The sequence below is a fragment of the Bubalus kerabau genome, chromosome 3 (genome assembly GCF_029407905.1).
Source record: "Bubalus kerabau isolate K-KA32 ecotype Philippines breed swamp buffalo chromosome 3, PCC_UOA_SB_1v2, whole genome shotgun sequence".
Classification (NCBI taxonomy): Eukaryota; Metazoa; Chordata; class Mammalia; order Artiodactyla; family Bovidae; genus Bubalus; species Bubalus kerabau.
The window spans coordinates 125,945,798-125,965,996 of record NC_073626.1 but is presented as its reverse complement, the minus strand read 5'-3'; the positions used below and the strand labels follow the sequence as shown (position 1 = coordinate 125,965,996).

The 20,199-nt window shown below is 42.6% G+C and overlaps 1 protein-coding gene and 1 long non-coding RNA gene across 2 annotated transcripts in view; both read left to right on the top strand.

Annotated features, from left to right (window-relative positions):
- Window positions 1–232: 232 nt before the first annotated feature.
- Window positions 233–476, top strand: LOC129647768 (60S ribosomal protein L39). Its single transcript, XM_055574761.1, has one exon. The coding sequence runs from the start codon at window positions 278–280 to the stop codon at window positions 431–433; it is 156 nt and encodes a 51-aa protein (XP_055430736.1). The 5' UTR covers window positions 233–277; the 3' UTR covers window positions 434–476.
- Window positions 477–8,904: 8,428 nt separating this feature from the next.
- The window catches only part of LOC129647767 (uncharacterized), a 29,257-nt gene continuing 17,962 nt past the window's right edge, over window positions 8,905–20,199 (top strand). The window contains exons 1-3 of the long non-coding RNA XR_008712494.1: window positions 8,905–8,993; window positions 9,075–9,290; window positions 9,515–9,687. This is a non-coding gene — a long non-coding RNA (uncharacterized LOC129647767). The remainder of the gene's footprint in view (window positions 8,994–9,074; window positions 9,291–9,514; window positions 9,688–20,199) is intronic.

Sequence of the window (20,199 nt, the reverse complement as noted above, 5' to 3'; positions counted from 1 at the left end):
CTGGGAGCATCTGGGGCACACCTGCCCAAACAGAGGCAGAAGAATGACCTCTAGTGGTCCTTGTTGGCGTTGTTGGTCCAGGAAGGCACTGGGGGTTCCTAGTGGGAAAAGACTTGCAGTAATTCAGAGACTTTGCTGCCTAGAAAGAGCACTCATGATATAAGAGATTTCTGGCAATTGAAACAGAATAAATGGCCACAGGACTGCATGCTAAATGTTAAATATAGCTCTTTTCTTTTCTCCGCCATCCTATGTGCGGTTGAGTTCTCTCCTCACCATGTCTTCTCACAAGACTTTCAGGATCAAGCGATTCCTGGCCAAGAAACAAAAGCAGAATCGTCCCATTCCTCAATGGATTCGAATGAAAACTGGCAATAAAATCAGGTACAACTCCAAGAGAAGACATTGGAGAAGAACCAAGCTGGGTCTATAAGAAGCAAGCTGGGTCTATAAGAAGTTTAACATGTGTGGCACACATGTTAAGACCACTTTTTTACGCAGCCAAATCACAATGAGAACATCACTACAGTAATGCTTGGCTCCTGATGTTATTTCCTCACTATCAGTTTGAGACCCAGTAATAAATATGAAACATTGGAAAAAAAAACGTTAAATATATCTCTCTATTATTGGTAAATTCTCATCAAAAGTCGCAATGAAGAAAATATATTTTACATACGTTTTAAAGTCTATTAAATTTTCAGTTTAAAAAAACATTGGAAACAACGCAAATAGACCACAGGTATATTACAGGATAGATTTTTCTTAAAAGACATGTTTTTTATACTTTGTTATAATTTATTGAACATTCAGTATACGACACAAGAAATTTTCTGAGATTTAACCATAGCATATGATTGTGCCGGTCCTTAGCAAAAGACTCTAGTTTACACTCATACTAATAAAATGGTTAAAAGGCATGTTTTTAAATAACTCAACTTTAAAGAAATCCTCCTATTTTGTGATAAAAGCATTTGAAAGAAATGTCTATTAAATCCAAGGTTTCAAATGAGCAAATATATACATATAGTATATAGCAAGGAATGATAGACTTTATCTTGTAATAACTTTTAATAAAGTATAATCTATAAAAATAGTGAAACCCTATGTTGTACACCTGAAACTAATATAATATTGTAAATCAACTGTACTTCAGTTAAAACCGATGAACAAAAAATGCCCCAAGGCTCTAATTCTATAGAAATCATCAGAGGATCTGTATATATCAGTACATATCCTCTCCAAAATTAAAACTTTAACTCATTCCATCATGCTATTTTCTCCAGATGTTATAATGGAAGTTCAGAATTGATTAGATCAGTGTTACTATGTTCATTTTCTGATTTGATTGTCTTTCTTTGGTGGAGGAAGAATGGCACTTGTTTTTCTATTAAATGGGTAGAGGAAAAATAACAACAAAAAGTTAGTTCCTTTGCTTAAACAGAAGTTCTACCAATATTACTCTCTCCCTGATTTAGCTCAGAAACGAAGTTCATATTTATCTTGCACAGTAATATGGAGCCAGTCTCGTTTAGTCGTTTGCTGAACTGTGTGTTTACAAACCCACAGCCTCTGGAATATACTGAAGTATTTTCTGTACCCCCCTTCATGGATAGCAGCCTTGTCATGGCGAAGCGGCTTGCATAATTCAATGAAGATATGAGGCATGCCATGTAGGGGCACCCAAAATGGACAGATCATACATAGTGAAAAGTTCAGACAACATGTGGTCCATTGGAGAAGGAAATGGCAACCAACTTCAATATTCTTGCCAGGAGAACCCCAAAAACAATATGAAAATGCAAAAAGATATGACGCCTGAAGATGAGAGCCCCCCCTTCCAGGTCATAAGGTGTCCAATATGCTACTGGGGACGAACAGAGGGCAATTACTAATAGTGCCAGAAAGAATGAATGGCTGGGCCAAAGCAGAAATAACATTCAGCCGTGGATGTGTCTGGTGGTGAAAGTGAAGCCTGATGCTACAAATAACAATATTGCATAGGAACCTGGAATGTTAGGTCCATGAATCAAGGTAAATTGGATGTGGTCAAGCAGGAGATGGCAAAATTGAACATCAATATCTTAGGAGCCAGTGAACTAAAATGGATGGGAATAGGAACTTAATTCTGATAACCTTTATATCTACTACTGTGGGTAAGAATCCGTTAGAAGAAATGGAGTAGTCCTCATAGTCAACACAACAGTCCAAATTACAGTACTTGGGTGCAATCTCAAAAGTGACAGAACAATCATGGTTTGTTTCCAAGGCAAATCGTTCGTCATCACAGTAATCCAATTCTATGCCCCAAACACTGATGCTGAAGAAGCTGAAGTTGAATGGTTCTGTGAAGATCTACAACACCTTCTAGAGCTAACACACACATACACAAAAGATGTTCTTTTCATCATAGAGGATTGGAATGCGAAAGTAGGAAGTCAAGAAATATCCGGAATAACAGGCAAGTTTGACCTTGGAGTTCAAAATAAAGCAGGGCAAAGACTAACAGAGTTATCAAAAGAACACACTGGTCATAGCAAACGCTCTTTTCCAACAACCTGAGAGATGACTCTACACATGGACATCACCAGATGGTCAATACTGAAATCAGACTGATAATGTTCTTTGTAGCCGAAAACGGAGAAGCTGTATCAGTCCAGTTCAGTTCAGTCACTTGGTCATGTCCGACTCTTTGCAACCCCATGGACTGCAGCATGCCAGCCCTCCCTGTCCATCACCAACTCCCAAAGCTTGCTCAAACTCATGTCCATTGAGTCAGTGATGCCATCCAGCCATCTCATCCTCTATCATCCCCTTCTCCTGCCTTCAATCATTCCCAGCAATGAACTTTTCAAATGAGTCAGTTCTTTGCATCAGGTGGCCAAACTATTGGAACTTTAGTTTCAGCATCAGTCCTTTCAATGAATATTCAGGGTTGATTTCCATTAGGATTGACTGGTTTGATCTCCTTGCAGTCCAAGGGACTCTCAAGAGTCTTCTCCAACACTACAGCTCAAAAGCAGCAATTCTTCAGTGCTCAGCTTTCCTTATGGCCCAACTCTCACATCCATACATGACCACTAGAAAAACCATAGCTTTGACTAGACAAACTTTTGTCAGCAAATGTCTCTGCTTTTCAATATGCTGTCTAGGTTGGTTGTAGCTTTTCTTCCAAGGACCAGCATCTTTTAATTTCACGGCTGCAGTCACCATCTGCAGTGATTTTGGAGCCCGAGAAAATAAAGTCTGTCACTGTTTCCATTGTTTCCCCACCTATTTGCCATGAAGTGATGGGACCAGATGCCATGATCTTTGTTTTTTCAATGTTGTTTTAAGCCAGGTTTTTTACTCTCCTCTTTGACTTTCATCAAGAGGCTTTTTAGTTCCTCTTCACTTTCTGTCATTAGGTTGGTGTCATCTGCATATCTGAGGTTATTGATATTTCTCCCAACAATCTTGATTCCAACTTGTGCTTCATCCAGCCCAGCATTTTGCATTATGTACTCTACACATAAGTTAAATAAGCAGAGTGACAATATACTGCTTTGCTGTACTCCTTTCCCAAATGGGAACTAGTCCATTGTTCCATGTCTGGTTCTAACTTTGCTTCTTGACCTGGTTTCTCAGGAGGCAGGTGGTATTGTGGTCTGGTATTCCCATCTCTTGAAGAATTTTCCATAGTTTGCTGTGATCCACCCAGTCAAAGACTTTAGCATAGTTAATGAAGCAGAAGTAGTCATATGTGAATAGCCTAGTGGTTTTCCCTACTGTACAGGAGAAGCTCCATACAGCCAGAAAAAAACAAGACCTGAAGCTGACTGTGGCTTAGATCATGAGCAAAATTCAGGCTTAAATTGAAGAAAGCATGGAAAGCCACTAGGCCATTCACATTTGACCTAAATCATATCCCTTATACAGTGGAGATGATAAATAGATTTGAGGGATTAGGTCTGATAGACAGAGTGCCTGAGGAGCTATGGACAGAAGTTCATAACATTGTACAGGAGTCAGTGACCAAAACCATCCCAAAGGAAAGAAATGCAAGAAGGCAAAGTGGTTGTCTGAGGAGGCTTTACAAAAGCTGAGGAAACAAGAGAAGTGAAAGGCAGGGGATAAAGGGGAAAATGTACCCAACTGAATGCAGTTTCAGAGAATAGCAAGGAGAGAGAAAAGTCCTTCCTAAATGAACAATGCAAAGAAATAGAAGAAAAGAATAGAATGGGAAAAACTAGAGATCTCTTCAAGAATATTGGAAATATCAAGGGAACATTTCATGCAAGAATGGGCACAATAAACAACAGAAATGGCAAAGATCTAACAAGCAAAAGATATTAAGAACAGGTGGCAAGAACATACAGCAGAACTGTACAAAAAAGGCCTCAATGACCCAGATAACCATGGGTCACTCACCTAGAGCCAGACATCCTGGAATGTGAAGTCAAGTGGGCCTTAGGAAGCATTACTATGAACAAAGCTAGTGGAAGTGACAGGATTCCAGCTGAGCTATTTCAAATCCTAAAAGATGATTCTGTTAAAGTGCTGCATTCAATATGCCAGCAAATATGGAAAATTCAGTGGTGGCCACAGGACTGGAAAAGGTCAGTTTTCATTCCAATCCCAAAGAAAGGCAATGCCAAAGAATGTTCAAACTACTGCACAATTGTGCTCACTTCACATGCTACCAAGATTTTGCTCAAAATCCTTCAAGCTAGACTTCAGCAGTATGTGAATTGAAAAATTCCAGATGTACAAGCTGAATTTAGAAAAGGCAGAGAAACCAGAGATCAAATTGCCAACATTCATTGGATCATAGAGAAAGCAAGGTAATTCCAGAGAAACATCTACTTCTGCTTCAATGACTATGCTAAAGCCTTTGACTGCGTGAATCACAACAAACTGTGGAAAATTCTTCAAGAGATGGGAGTACTAGACCATTTTATCTGTCTCCTGAGAAACCTGTATGCAGGTCAAGAAGCAACAGTTAGAACTGGACGTGGAACAACAGACTGGTTCAAAATTGGGAAAGGAGTATGGCAAGGCTGTATATTGTCATCCTGTTTATTTAACTTATATGCTGAGTACATCATGTGAAATGCCAGGCTGGATGAATCACAAGTGGGAATCAAGATTGCAGGAAATATATCAACAACCTCAGACATGCAGATGATACCACTCTAACAGCAGATACTGAAGAGGAACTAAAGAGCCTCTTGATGAGGGTGAAAGAGAAGAGTGAAAAAGCTGGCTTAAAACTCAACATTCAAAAAACAAAAATAGGCATCTGGTCCTATCACTTCATGGCAAACAGAAGGGAAAAAAGTGGAAGCAGTACAGATTTTATTTTCTTGGGCTCCAAAGTCATTGCAGATGGTGGCTGCAGCTACAAAATGATAAGATGCTGGCTCCTTGGAAGGAAAGCTATGACAAATCTAGAATATTAAAAAGCAGAGACATTTTGCTGACAAAGGTCCATATAGTCAAAGCTATGGTTTTTCCAGCAGTCATATATGGATGTGAGAGTTGGACCATAAAGAAGCCGGAGCACTAAAGAATTGATGCTTTTGAATTATGGTGTTGAAAACTCTTGAGAGTCCCCTTGGACAGCAAGGAGATCAAACCAGTCAATCCTAAAGGAAATGAACCCTGAATATTCATTGGAAAGACTGATACTGAAGTTGAAGCTCCACTGCTTTGGCCATTGATGCGACAAGCTGACTCACTGGAAAAGACCCTGATGCTGGGAAAAATTGAAGGCAAACGGAGAAAGGGGCAGCAGAGGATGGTTAAACAGCATCACCAATTCAATGGACATGAGTTTGAGTAAATTCCGGAAGATGGTGAAGTACAGGGAAACCTGGCATGCTGCAGTCCACAAAGTGGCAAAGAGGTGGACACGACTTAGCGACTGAACAACAACAATGACAACATTCTCTGCACCACCACCTACAGACATGCTTTCAGTAACCAACGTGTTCTGGTGCCCCGACCCAGCTGCTCAGCTAGGATTAAATCCTGGACCCACATGGGTGAAGCGTTAGGGAAGCAGCTAGAGCCTTCCCTGCAGTCAAAGAATAGAAGGGCAAGCTTCCTTCCCTCTAGATCAGATACCTACAAAGTCTATGTACTTAATATACAAAGCAATAAAGATGCCCCACCCCACAGATAACTACTGTAAGTCCAGGCTGACACAAACTGTGAGTTTCACATACTCTGTCTTGCACACCTGGTGTGTGCAGGCACTCTGCTAGTTTACTCTTGGGGTTAGATGTGTACATTACACACTGTCTCGCTGTTCACACTCTTCACCAAACCCAGGCAAGGCACAATCAGGGAAGCTGAAAGAAAGCTCAAGGAGTCGTAAGAACTGCAGACATGTTTATTCTCCCATGACTGGCACAGCAATGGCAGCAGCAACAGACATGCTGTATTCTCTTGTGGTTGGCCCAGCGGACAAAGCCATAACGCAGCCATAATGCAGTCTCAAAGCAGCCTCAATGGCTTTTCAGGTGGGGCTTAAATATATTTACAGAACAAAAGTGGCCTGTGGCCAAAGCGGGTACATTCTGATGCACATGCGCAGTGCTATAAGTGATCTCAGCTGTTACATAACCATGTATTTATAAAATGTGAGGTCATAATGAGAAGCCATGGAGCGAGAGACCCTGACCACTGCCATCTTGGCTAATTTGCTCTTTCCCTACAGACACGGATTTCAAAAAGGACTTGGAAATTTCATTCCTTTTTGTCCACAATCCACAGCTTGCAGGGACAGGACCAGAGGTTGAACCTCAGCAGTGAGATCCTCAGCAGTGAGAGTGCAGAGTCCTAACCACTGGGCCACCAAGGAATCCCCAGAAACTTCACCTTTTAAGACTGCTTTCTGGTTACCATTGAGTGAATGTTACCTATTTAGTATATAAATTTACTTTTTCTCACAAAATAGAAAGAGTACTAGAAAATATTTATGAAAGTTAACTGGGAAATAGACTCCATGGCTTCTTGTCACAATTTCAATTTTGCATAAAGAACCTGCAGCCCTGGTGTCTCCTTAAGAAGGTGGCTCAGATGGTAAAGAATCTGCCTGCATTGCAGGAGAGTCGTTTGGATCCCTGGGTCGGGAAGATCCCCTAGAGAAGGGATTGGCAACCCGCTCCAGTATTCTTGCCTGGAGAATCCCACGGATAGAGGAGCCTGGAGGGCTACAGTTCACAGGGTCACAAAGAGTCGAACGTTACTGAGCGATCAACACTTTTCAAAGGCAAAGGCCTGATGGGGCTTCTGGTGTTGAAGGCACTGACCAGGTACCCTAAGGAAGCAAGGGAGACCTGCCCCTGCCCCAGAGGGAAAGAGGGGCACAGCAAAGGCAGGCGACAGGAGAATCCGAGGAAAGTATGATGGAGATTAAGGAAAGTACGATGGAGCTTAAGGGAGGAAAGAACGTCCAGAGCAGAGGACCATGAAAGTCTTGTGATGCGGTGAAGAGCTGGCAGGCCGCTCCGCTCGGGGTGGAGTGGGATGCAACATCCATTGCAAGGGAGGAGCATCTTTATAGGGTGGTGAGAGGCCCTGAGAGTATGGGTAGAATGTCATCAGAAATCAGAGGAGAAAAAGGTTCCTGGAAGATGAATTATTTGAGAAAAGGCATGGGGGCGGAGGTGCTTTGCAAAGTATAGATCTTTACCACCACCTCGTGAGGCCTCCTGTAGCCATCTTCATCTAGCCGGTGTGCTCAAGTCACAGAGCTAACATTCAAATGTCGAAGTGTCTGATTCCAAGGCCGGGGCACCTCCCCCGCCCCCAGGCACCGGGTGGCTGTGTGGTTGGGGGTGGGAGGCGGCTTGTGGGGCGTGAGCTCAGAGGACATCAGAGGGCAGGATGGGGGCCGCTGGGGTGTCCATGGGAGCTGCTCGCACTCCGGGTTCCTACAGAGAAGAGGTTTGCAGGGATAGTCAGGGGGTTGTGTAGGGGCTTATCACAACACTGAGTTTCCACAGCACGGATTGCACTGTGATGGTAAGTGAAGTTCATACTTATCTGAGGCAGTTCGTCAATTTTCTTGTGAGGCCCACTGAATCACCTGTAAGTCACTTAACAGGCAAAACAGGCAGGGGCATAATGGCGGGGCAGGGGCTGCACATAGTGGGCTGAAACGGGGGGAGACCTGAGTGGGAAGACCACCAAAGCACTCAAGCACTGGGTATCCCAAGGAGTGTGAGATAGGGGAAAAAATGGGGGGGGGGGGAGGTGCAGAGAATTAAAGTAAAAACGGAAAACTTCTACACTCAGGGGACTAATGGGGAGGGGGAAGGATAGCGAGCAGACAGCGCTGAGAAGAGGACCAGAAGGAACGGGAAGGCTGGTCCACCAGCACCGCGGCCACGGGGGAGAGGCCACGTGGGCAGCGGGTGGGTAGTCAGCGGCCATCCGCAGCCGCCACACCCCTCCCCCACACAGCCCTGCCCCCACAGCCCCATCCTTGTGTTTCTCTGGCCGCAGAAAACACATCAGGCTTCCAATCTGGGTTTGGAAAAATACATTCTTGCCAAACTTTCTAGGATAATTGCTCTTAGCTCTTATTTCCCAGTTACCTCTTGGCCCTGGGTCTTAAAAGAGCCATCCCTTTATAAAGAAACTTTAATTAAGTGCTCCCCGGAGGCCATCTGACGCCATATTTGAGCTATTTAATTCAGTTGAGCGACCACTTAAGCCAAGAACTGAGTGAGGTCAGAGAAAGAGGTGAAGGGCACTGGCTTCTGTGGCTGCACAATAGGAATGAAGAACATGCCCAGATGCCAGGAGTACACGTGAAGGGCTAGGAGAAGATCAGGGAGAGCGGTTGGCAGGGCTGGGATGAGCCTTCACTGGGGAGTGCTGGACCTCAGAGGGCAGGGAGGGGAGCCCCCAGGTCGGCTGAGGGAAGGAGCCGGCAGGTCTCGGTGGTGTCCTGCAGAAACAGAGTATCCAGGATGCAATCAGATCTGGGTTTTAGAAAGGTATTTTATTATTTGCATATTCCTCTTCAATAAACCTGATATATATATATATATTTTTTTTTTTTTTTTTTTAATAAAAAGGGCAAGAGAGAAGCCTGTAAAGGAATGAGACCTAGAACAGTCAGAGAAGGAAGGAGAGAGCTAAGTCAGGAAGATACCACGGATAAGACTGAAGAAGGTGTCCTGGTTTTACAGGAAGATCACTGGTGACTTTACCCTCAAGAGCCTGGCAGAAATGGAAGCAGATGGCAAGGGGCTCTGATTCCTGGAACACAAGGCGCCCTCCCCTCACCTGAGGTAAATAAGATGTTTTAACCATTAAAGACCAAAGAAGGGTTAATGTTTTCCTACACCTACACAACTGAAGCACCTCTGCAGAAAAAGAAATCTGCATGCGTAGGTAAAGCAATCTGTCCCTAACAGAACACAATTGGCACAGCACGAGTTGACCAATCCAGTGTGGAAAGGGCTGAGATTACCAGAACCCTTAAGGAAGCCCCACTCCACTGTGTCCACAACAGGACACAGCTGCCAGCACTTAACTGGCCACCAAGCCTCGGGGACGCGGGGAAGCCCACCTGACATGCTGAGAAGCTGGCCTGGAGCTACATTTTCAACTGTGCTGAAATGAAGACACTTCATAGGCAAGATCTCCTCCTATCTTAGGCTCTCGACCAACAGATGACTGAGGAAGGTAAGCCAGAGTCTATTTTTCCATATTTTTACCACAGGTTTAAAATAAGGTACTTTGCCTAATTAAGTGTGGAATCTAAGAAAAGGATACAGATGAACTTATTTACAAAACAGAGATAGACTCAGAGACTTAAACAAACTTATGGTTACCAAAGGAGAATGTGGAAGAGGGATAAATCAGGAATTTGGAATTAATGTGTGCTGCTGCTGCTAAGTCGCTTCAGTCGTGTCTGACTCTGTGCGACCCCATAGACGGCAGCCCACCAGGCTCCCCTGTCCCTGGGATTCTCCAGGCAAGAGCACTGGAGTGGGTTGCCATTTCCTTCTCCAATGCATGAAAGTGAAAAGTGAAAATGAAGTCGCTCAGTCGTGCCCGACTCTTAGCAACCCCATGGACTGTAGCCTACCAGGCTCCTCCGTCCATGGGATTTTCCAGGCAAGAGTACTGGAGTGGGGTGCCATTGCCTTCTCCAATGTGTGCTGACACTGTATATAAAATTAAAAAAAAAAAAAAGGACCTACTGTATAGCATGGGGAACTATATTCAGTATCTTATAATAACCTACAAAGGGAAAGAATCTGAATAAGAAATAGAGATATATATGTACAACTGAATCAGTCTGCTGTACATCTGAAACCAATGTTACCAAGCCATGTTCTTGGACTCTTCAATCAATAGAAATTTCTTGATAAGAGACCAGATGAGCAATTTAGGCAAGACTTTATTGGGACTTATGCTACAGCAGTGAGGAGCGAGAATAAGCAACAGATGCCCTTGCTGGCTCCCTGACTGGGGGTAGTGAGCTGATTAAAGGGGTGGGGATGAGGTGGACCCAGGGGTTGGGCCAGAGGGATGGCTTGGGTGGCTGCCCACCTCCTTGGTGGTGCTGCGTGCAGGGAGCATGCACAGTACCGTTTTAGCTCCCAGCTCTTCAGAAATGGCAGTTTGGCTTTTTGGTCTTTTTGCATCTTGTCCAGAATTTGCCCCAACAGCACCTGCATATAGTTATTATCAGTCCCTTATAGTTTTCTTTGTGTTTTGTATGTAGCTTCCCTGGTGGCTGATGGTAAAGAATCTGCCTGCAATGCAGGAGACCTGGGTTCAATCCCTGTGTTTGGAAGATCCCCTGGAGAAGAAAATGGCAGCCCACTCCAGTATTCTTGCTCGGAGAATCCCATGGACAGAGGAGCCTGGCAGCCTCAAGTTCCTGGGGTCGAAAAGAGTCGGACATGACTGAGCAACTAAGCACAGCACAGCTCAAGGAGACATTTGTCCAGATGCAAGTACTGCAACAAAGGGCCCCAGGATTTATGTCCCAGCCCATGTCATTCTCCTCTGAGGGATTCTGCACCCTTCTTTTTAAGGGGTAAGGGGGCAGAAGTCTCTTCTAAACTTCTTCCTGCTGGGCAGGAGCCGCAGACCCTAGCCTACCATAGGGGTGTATAAGTCCCTCGCTGACTGTTCCAGTTCAGTTCAGTTCACTCACTCAGTCATGTCCGACTCTTTGCGACCCCATGAGCTGCAGCATACTAGGCCTCCCTGTCCGTCACCAGCTCCCGGAGTTCACCCAAACTCATGTCCATTGAGTCAGTGATGCCATCTAACCATCTCATCCTCTGTTGTCCCCTTCTCCCCCTGCCCTCAATCTTTCCCAGCATCAGTGTCTTTTCAAATGAGTCAGCTCTTCGAATCAGGTGGCCAAAGTATTGGAGTTTCACCTTCAACATCAGTCCTTCCAATGAACACCCAGGTCTGATCTCCTTTAGGATAGACTGGTTGGATCTCCTTGCAGTCCAAGAGACTCTCTAGAGTCTTCTCCAACACCACAGTTCAAAAGTATCAATTCTTCTGTGCTCAGCTTTCTTTATAGTCCAACTCTCACATTCATACATGACTACTGGAAAAACCATAGCCTTGACTAGATGGACCTTTGTTGACAAAGTAATGTCTCTGCTTTTTAATATGCTCTCTAGGTTGGTCATAACTTTCCTTCCAAGGAGTAAGCGTCTTTTAATTTCATGGCTGCAGTCACCATATGCAGTGATTTTAGAGCCCCCCAAAATAAAGTCAGCCACTGTTTCCACTGTTTCCCCATCTATTTGCCATCAAGTGATGGGACCGGATGCCATGATCTTCGTTTTCTGAATGTTGAGCTTTAAGCCAACTTTTTCACTCTCCTCTTTCACTTTCTTCAAGAGGCTCTTTAGTTCTTCTTCACTTTCTGCCATAAGGGTGGTGTCATCTGCATATCTGAGGCAAGGACCTGTCAAGATCTGGGCCACCCTCTGCTGGAATGAGTTGAATTCCTTGAGCCATCATGAGCCTCACTTGAAACTGCTGGAGCCTAGAAGACACATACTGAACCAGAAGGCTAAACAGACAAGGGCCAAAAAGCAGAAGACCAACAGTAGCCATTAAAGGGCCCAGACAGGGAAGGAACCAGGTTACTTTGGGGAGGACTTCCTTAACTGTGAACCAGACAGTGGAGGCAATGTCGCCTCTGACAAAACTGTGAAGCCACTCTGCCTATATGTGTATCTCCTTCACCTTAACTTCTATCTGTCCTGTTGCATTGGTCCGGGTACTGCAGGAAGTGTTGGTTATCACACAAACCCCACCTTGTTCTGCCAGATGGTAGTCAAGAGCTAGACGATTGTCAAGAACTACATTAGCCAAAGAAACAAGGTGGTCTTAAGTCCCATGAAGGCTTGCCCTGTCTGTTCCATCATAGAATCAGGCTGTCTGGAGAGATTTCTCAGCGTTGCTTTGTGATAGGCAAAGCCTTCCCATGGAGCTGCTGGTCCTATAGCCAGTCCTGCCCCTTCCAAGGTCATTCCTAGTGCTCCCCGATTTGGTGGTGAGCTGGAGTGCTCCTGTTATGGACCAAAATTCCTCTTACTCCTATCTCCCTAGAGGGCACTCCCCTATGAAATGGATGTTATCGGTGCACTTACAGGTCATAACTTGGGTGGAAAAGGACAGGGCCTGGCCATAATTCCACAACAGAGGATGGTTTGGGTGTCCACAGAGGGAAACAAACAAACCCTTCAAGGGTGCAGACCTGAATGTCTGTCTCACAGTTATTAAGAGTAGACAGTCCTTGAAGGACATAGCAGTTACTGGTGTTTGAACAATGAGGGGACAACAGACCATGCCATTCATAATTAAACATATGAAGCTCTACACCATTTGTAACAAGATGCTCATGTATGATCCTGCTGGCATCATCAGAGGCTCGCACACAAGAGGTCATATCACTCTTTGCCTAGAATCTCACAGGTGGGTTGCATTGGCTTGACCAGGCGATTCAAGCCAAGTTGTGGCTTGACCACAACTCACTCCCCTTCCATGTTGTTGAGGGGAATAGGGCCATAGTTTGAAACAGGGCATCGGTGGGTATGGTTACGGGTACAGTTTGTCCCTATGTAAGAGGCAAGTGTCTGGTACGATTATGCCTTGGGGAGGTTCTGTGCCGTTTGTACAGCTGAACATAGTGTAACGCGCACTTTGGGTCCATTTGTGGGGTGAGTCAGTCTAAAGCCTTGGAATGGCCTCCTGGAAAAGGCATGTGTGACTCACAGAGGTAAAGGGGGTGGCCGTTGGCCCTGAGTTAGATCATTAATCACCATTGGAACCAGCAGGTTCAGGGGAAATACAGGAGGAGGGCAGTAGCCAGCTAAGGTGTTGATGACGTATCCAGCTTTCTTTTCAGAGCTCACCTGCAGATATTCTGGAACTGCTGGTAGTGAATTTTCTTGCCATTGTCCCCTAGTTACAGGGAGTAGTAAGGCAGGCAGTCAGTAAGAGTGTGGTGGAGTGTTTCCCTTAAACCCAGCACAGACACAGGAGCTCCTTCCCTGGCAGGGGTGGCTGAGCAAACCAGTAGACCGAAAGCAAGACACACAACAGCAAGCATGGCACACAGATGTCCCGCCCACCACATCATTTTACTTAACCTGTCAACGGTGCCTGTCTTTGGATAGGTGTCTCAGATCTTCCACTGGCTCATGGGTTTATTACTCTTTTCTGTGACCTTCAGGGTTTTTGGAGGTAAAAGCTTTAGCCTGGACAGATGCATCCAACTGGATGTCCCTTTCAGTTTGACAGCAGTGGAGGTGACTAAAATTCCCTTCTAGGGGCCCTTCCATTTTAGCAGTAGTTGGTCTTCAGGGGGACCCCTCTTTCCAGGTTCTAAGAACTTGGCCCCCAAGGTTTATTTGTGTAGGAACTGCTCCTTCCTCTATTTTTAGTGGGAGTTGGCAGTGTCTTGTGGGCATAGTCCTGGATTGCCTTCCGAACTTGTTCTAGATTAATAATATATCTCAGGATCTGATCAGTTCCTTATCCAGAGGAATGTCAGTAGTAAGAAAAGGCCTACGAGAGGTCATTTCAAATGGGCTAAGCCTCAGACCATTCTTGGGTGCTGCACAGACCCTGAGGAGTACAATAGGAAGCAAGTTGGTCCAGGGCTCATGAGTCTCTTGGTAAAGATTTGCTCAGGTTTTCTTTAAAGTGTGGTTCATTTTCTCTACCTTCCCTGAAGACTGGGGGTGCCAAGAAGTGTGCAGCTTGTAGTCTGTCCCTAGGGCTGATGTGAGTCCTTGTATGATTTTGGCTATAAAAGGGAACTTGTTATCTCTTCGGAGGGACTTTAGAAGTCCAAACCAATGCATTTCTCTCTTGAGTTGATACTTGTATAGTTGACTCAGAATTCTGGGTTAGTTTCTGCTGTACAGCTAACTGATTCAGTTATCAGTTCAGTTGCTCAGTCGTGTCTGACTCTTTGTGACCCCATGGCCTGCAGCACGCCACGCTTCCCTGTCCATCACCAACTCCCAGAATTTGCTCAAACTTATGTCCATTGAGTCGGTGATGCCATCCAACCATCTCATCCTCTCGTCCCCTTCTCCTCCTGCCTTCAGTCTTTGCCAGCATCAGGGTCTTTTCCAATGAGTCAGTTCTTCACATCAGGTGGCAAAAGTATTGGAGTTTCAGCTTCAGCATCAGTCCTTCCAATGAATATTCAGGACTGATTTCCTTTAGGATTGACTGGTTGGATCTCCTTGCAGTCCAACAACTCTCAGGAGTCTTCTCCAATACCACAGTTCAAAAGCATCAGTTCTTCAATGCTCAGCTTTCTTTATGGTACAACTTTCACATCCATACATGACTGTTGGAAAAACCATAGCTTTGACTAGATGGACCTTTGTTGACAAAGTAATGTCTTTGCTTTTTAATATGCTGTCTGGGTTGGTCATAGCTTTTCTTCCAAGGAGCATCTTTTAATTTCATGGCTGATTTGGTTATGCATATTTTGGGTATTTTTTTTCATTTTGATTTACCATAGGATATTGGATATAGTTCCCTGTGCTACACAGTAGGACCCTCTTTTGTATCCATCCTATATATAATAGTTTGCATTTACTAATCCAAAACTCCCAATCCTTCCCTCCCCCACCTCCCTCCCCCTTGGCAACCACAAGTCTGTTCTATATGCCTGTGAGTCTATTTCTGTTATGTAGATAAGTTCATTTGTGTCATATTTTAGATTCCACATATAAGTGATATCATGTGATATTTGTCTTTCTGATTTATTCACATAGTATGTTAATCCCTTAGTACAATAATTCATCCCTGTTGCTGCAAATGGCATTATTTCATTCTTTTTATGGTTGTATAGTATTCCATTGGGTATGTGTACCACATCTTTTTTATCCATTCATCTGTTGATGGACATTTAGGTTGCTTTCTCCTGCTATTGTAAATAGTGCTGCAGTGAACATTGGGGTGAAGGTATCTTTTTAAATTATAGTTTTGTCTGGATATATGCCCAGAGGTGGAATTGCTGGATCATATGGCAACTCTGTTTTTAGCTTTTTAAGGAACTTTCATACTGTTTTCATAATGGGCTGAACCAACTTACATTCCCACCAGTATTTAGAAAGTTCCTTTTTCTCAAATACTGGAGCATTTGTTATTTGTAGGTTTTTGATGAAGGCCATTTTGACTGGTGTGAGGTAGCACCTCATTGTAGTTTTGATTTGCATTTCTCTAATAATTAGAGATGCTGAGCATCTTTTTCATGTGCCTGTTGGCCATCTGTATGTCTCCTTTGGAGAAATGTCTTGGTCTTCTGCCCACTTTCCAAATGGGAGGTTTTTTGTTGTTGTTGAGTTGTTTGAGCTATTTGTATATTTTGGAAATTAAGCCCTTGTCACATCATTTACAAATATTTTCTCCCAATCTTTAGGTTGTCTTTTTATGTTGTGTATGGTTTCCTTTGCTGTACTGAGGTTTTTAGGTTTGATTATGTCCCATTTATTTTTGCTCTTTATTTATTTCTTTATTTTTGGTTTCTCTGGGTCTTCGTTGCTTTGCGCCAGCTTTCTCTTGTTGCCGCAAGGGGGTGCTTCTCTTCATTGCAGTGAGCAGTGGCTTCTCTTGTTGCACAGCACAGGCTTTAGGCACACGGGTTTAGTAGCTGTGGTGTGTGGGCTTAGTTGCCCCATGGCGTGTGGAATCTTCCCAGACCAGGAATCAAACCCATGTGCCCTGCATTATCAGGCAGATTTTTATACACTGTGCCACCAGGGAAGTCCTATTTTTGCTTTTATTTGTACTACCTTGGAAGATTCACCTAGGAAAACTAGTACGATTAAAACAGAAAATATGTTGCTATGTTCTCTTCTAGGAGTTTTATGGTGTCATGTCTTATATTTAAGCTTATAATCCAATTGAGTTTATTTTTATGTATGTTGGGAGGGTGTGCTCTAACTTCACTGATTTACATGTGTGACTATGCAGCTTTCCCAATACCACTTGCTGGACAGATCGTCATTTCCACATTGTATATTCTTCCTCCTTTGTTGAAGAGTAATTGGCCTTAGATGTGTGGGTTTATTTCTGGGCCGTCATTCTATTCCACTGACCCTTATGTCTGTTTTTGTGCCAATACCATGTGGTTTGCTTACTGTAGCAGTATTATCTGAAGTCTGGGAAGATTATGCCTCCTGCTTTGTTCTTTTTCCTCAAGATTTCTATGGCAATTCTGGGTCTTTCATGGTTCCATATAAATTTTTGGATTATTTGTTTTAGTTCTGTGAAAAATGTCATGGGTAATTTGATAGGGATAAAATTAAATCTATTGATTTAGGTAACCAACTCCCAGAGTTCACCCAAATTCATGTCCATTGAGTCGGTGATGCCATCCAACCATCTCATCCTCTGTCGTCCCCTTCTCCTCCTGCCTTCAATCTTTCCCAGCATCAGGGTCTTTTCCAGTGAGTCAGTTCTTCACATCAGGTGGCCAGAGTATAGGAACTTCAGCTTCAGCATCAGTCCTTTCAATGAATATTCAGGGTTGATTTCCTTTAGGATTGACTGATTTGATCTCCTTGCAGTCCAAGGGACTCTCAAGAGTCTTCTCCAGCACCATAATTCGAAATCAATTCTTCGGTGCTCAGCCTTCTTTATGGTCCAACTCACATCTGTACACGATTACTGGAAAAACCATAGCTTTGTCTAAATAGACCTTTGTAGGCAAAGTGATGTCTCTGCTTTTTAATACACAGTCTAGGTTTGTCATAGCTTTTCTTCCAAGGAGCAAGCATCTTTTCATTTCATGGCTGCAGTCACCATCTGCAGTTTATCAGTTCTAGTTGCTTTTGTGTAGTTTTTAGGGTTTTCTGTATATAATATCATATCATCTGCATACAATGACAATTTTACCTCTTCCCTTAATGTGGATACTTATGATTTCTTTTCCTTGTCTGTGGCTAGGCCCTCCAATACTATGTTGAAAATGGTGAGAATATCTTGTTCCAGATTTTAGCTGCGAAGGCTTTCAGCTTTTCACCATTGACTATTCTATTGACTGTCAGTTTCTTATAAGTAGTTTTTTTTTTTTTATGTTGAGATATGTACCCTCTATATCCACTTTGTTAAGAATTTTTATCATGCATGGGGTTGAATTTATCAAATGTTTTTCTGAATCTGTTGAGATGATCATGTGGTTTTGGTCTTTTATTGTGATCTATCACATTGATTGATTTGCATATGTTGAACCATCCTTATGACTCTGGGATGAATCCAATTTGGCAGTGGGGTATGATCCTTCTGTGTTGTTCCATTTGGTTTGCTGACACTTTGTGAGACTTTTTGCATCCATATTCATCAAAGATACTGGCCTGTAATTTTCTCTTTTTGGTGGTGTCTTTGTCTGGTTTTGGTATGAGGGTGAAGATGGCCTCATAGAATGCTTTTGTTCCTCTTCAATCTTTTGGAAAAGTTTGAGGGTAAATATAAGTTATTCTTTGTTTAGCAGAATTCACTTGTGAAGTCATCTGGTCCTAGACTTATGTTTGTAAAAAGTTTTTTATATTTTTTTCTTTTTTCACAGATTCTATTTCACTTCTAGAGATCAGTCTGTTCAAATTATTTCTTCTTGGTTCAATTTTGGATGGACTGTATGTTTTTAGAAACTTGTCCATTTATTCTATATCATCTAGTTTTTTTGCATATGATTACTCACAGTATTCTCTTATAGTTTTTGCATTTCTGTGATACCAGTTGTTATTTCCCTCTTTTCATTTCTTACTTTGTTTAATTGGGTGTTCTCTCTCTTCTTCTTGGTGAGCCTGGCCAGAGGTTTATCAATTTGGTTTACCATTTCAAAGAACCAACTGTTGGTTTTATTGACTTGTTTCTATTTTTTAAAATCTATATGTTATTTATTTCATCTCTGATATTTATTTATCCTTCATTCTGCTGACTTTGGATCCTATTTGTTCTTCTGTTTCTAATTCTATTAGATAGTAGGGTTAAGTTATTTGAAAATTTTCTGATTTTTGAGGAAGGCCTGTATGAACTTCCCTCTAAGAACTGCGTTTGCTATATCCAATAAATTTTGCATGGCTGTGTTTTCATGGTCATTTGTCCTAAGGTATTTTTTAATTTCCTTTTTGTTTGCACTGTTGACAAATTGGCTTTTTAGTAGCATATTGTTTAGTCTCTATGTAATCAGTTTTTTTCCCTCATTCCTTTTTCTATTAATAGTTTCATGCCATCCTGGTCAGAAAAGATACTTGAAACAATTTCTATTCTCTTAAGTTTGTAGAACCTTATTTCTGCTCTAATATATGGTCAATCTAGAGTGTTTGATGTTCACTTGAAAAGAGTGTGACTCTTGATTTTTTGGATATAATGCTATAAAACATCAACTGAGTCTAACTGTTTTATTTTATTATTTTAGTTTTTTCCTTGACAAAGATTTTGTTTTAATTTTATTTTAGTTTTTGGTTTTCCAAATGGGACTTGACAAAAGATTTTATTTAAAAAAAAATGTTTTTAGTTGAAGGATAATTGCTTTACAACATTGTATTAGTTTCTGCTGTACAACAACATAAATCAGCTATAAGTATACATATACCCCCCTCCCTCTTGAGCCTCCCCCACCACCCCACCCCTCTAGGTCCTCACAGAGCACTGAGTTGAGCTCCCTGTGTTATACAGCAGCTTTCCACTAGCTGTCTATTTCTGGTAGTATTCGAATATGTCAGTGCAACTCTTTCAGCTCTTTCAATTCATCCCACCCTGTTTTCCCCTTTGTGTCCACAAGTCCATTCTCTACATCTGCATCTCCATTCCTGCCCTGCAAATAGGTTCCTCAGTACCATTTTTCTAGATTACATATATGTGTGTTAATATACAAAATTTGTTTTTCTCTTTCTGACTTAATTCACCCTGTGTGACAGACTCTAGGTTCACCCACATCACTACAAATGACCCAGTTTCATTCCTTTTTATTAAGGCCAAGTAATATTCCATTTTATATATGTACCGCATATATCTTGATCTGTTCGTCGGTTGATAGACATCTAGGTTGCTTCCATATCCTGGCTATTGTAAATCTGTATAGTTGCTAAGTCGTGTCCAACTCTTTGTGACCCCATGGACTGCCAGGCTCCCCTGTCCATGGGATTCTCCAGGCAAGAATACTGGAGTGGGTTGCCATTTCCTCCTCGAGAGCTGTTGTAAATAGTGCTGCAATGAACATTGGGGTACATGTGTCTTTTTCAATTATGGTTTTCTCAGGGTATATGCCCAGTAGTAGGTTTACTGGGTCATATGGTAGTTTTATTCCTAGTTTCTTAAGAAATCTTCATACTGTTCTCCATAGTGGCTGTATCAATTTACTTTCCCACCAACAGTGAAAGAGGATTCCCTTTTCTTCACATCCTCTCCGGGATTCAGTCTGTAGATTTTTTTGATAATGACCATTTTGATTCATGTGAGGTGATAGCTCATTGTGGTTTTGATTCGAAATTCTCTAATAATGAGCAATGTTGAGCATCTTTTCATGTTTTTGTTGGCCATCTGTATGTATGTCTTCTTTGAAGACATTTCTTTTTAGGTCTTCTACCCAATTTTGATTGGGTTGTTTGTTTTTCTGATATTGAGCTGCATGAACTGCTTGTATATTTTGGAGATTAAACCTTTGTCAGTTGTTTCATT

Excerpts from the sequence above, each read along its gene's own strand:
- LOC129647768 (XM_055574761.1), top strand. The coding sequence starts at position 278 with ATGTCTTCTCACAAGACTTTCAGGATCAAGCGATTCCTGGCCAAGAAA.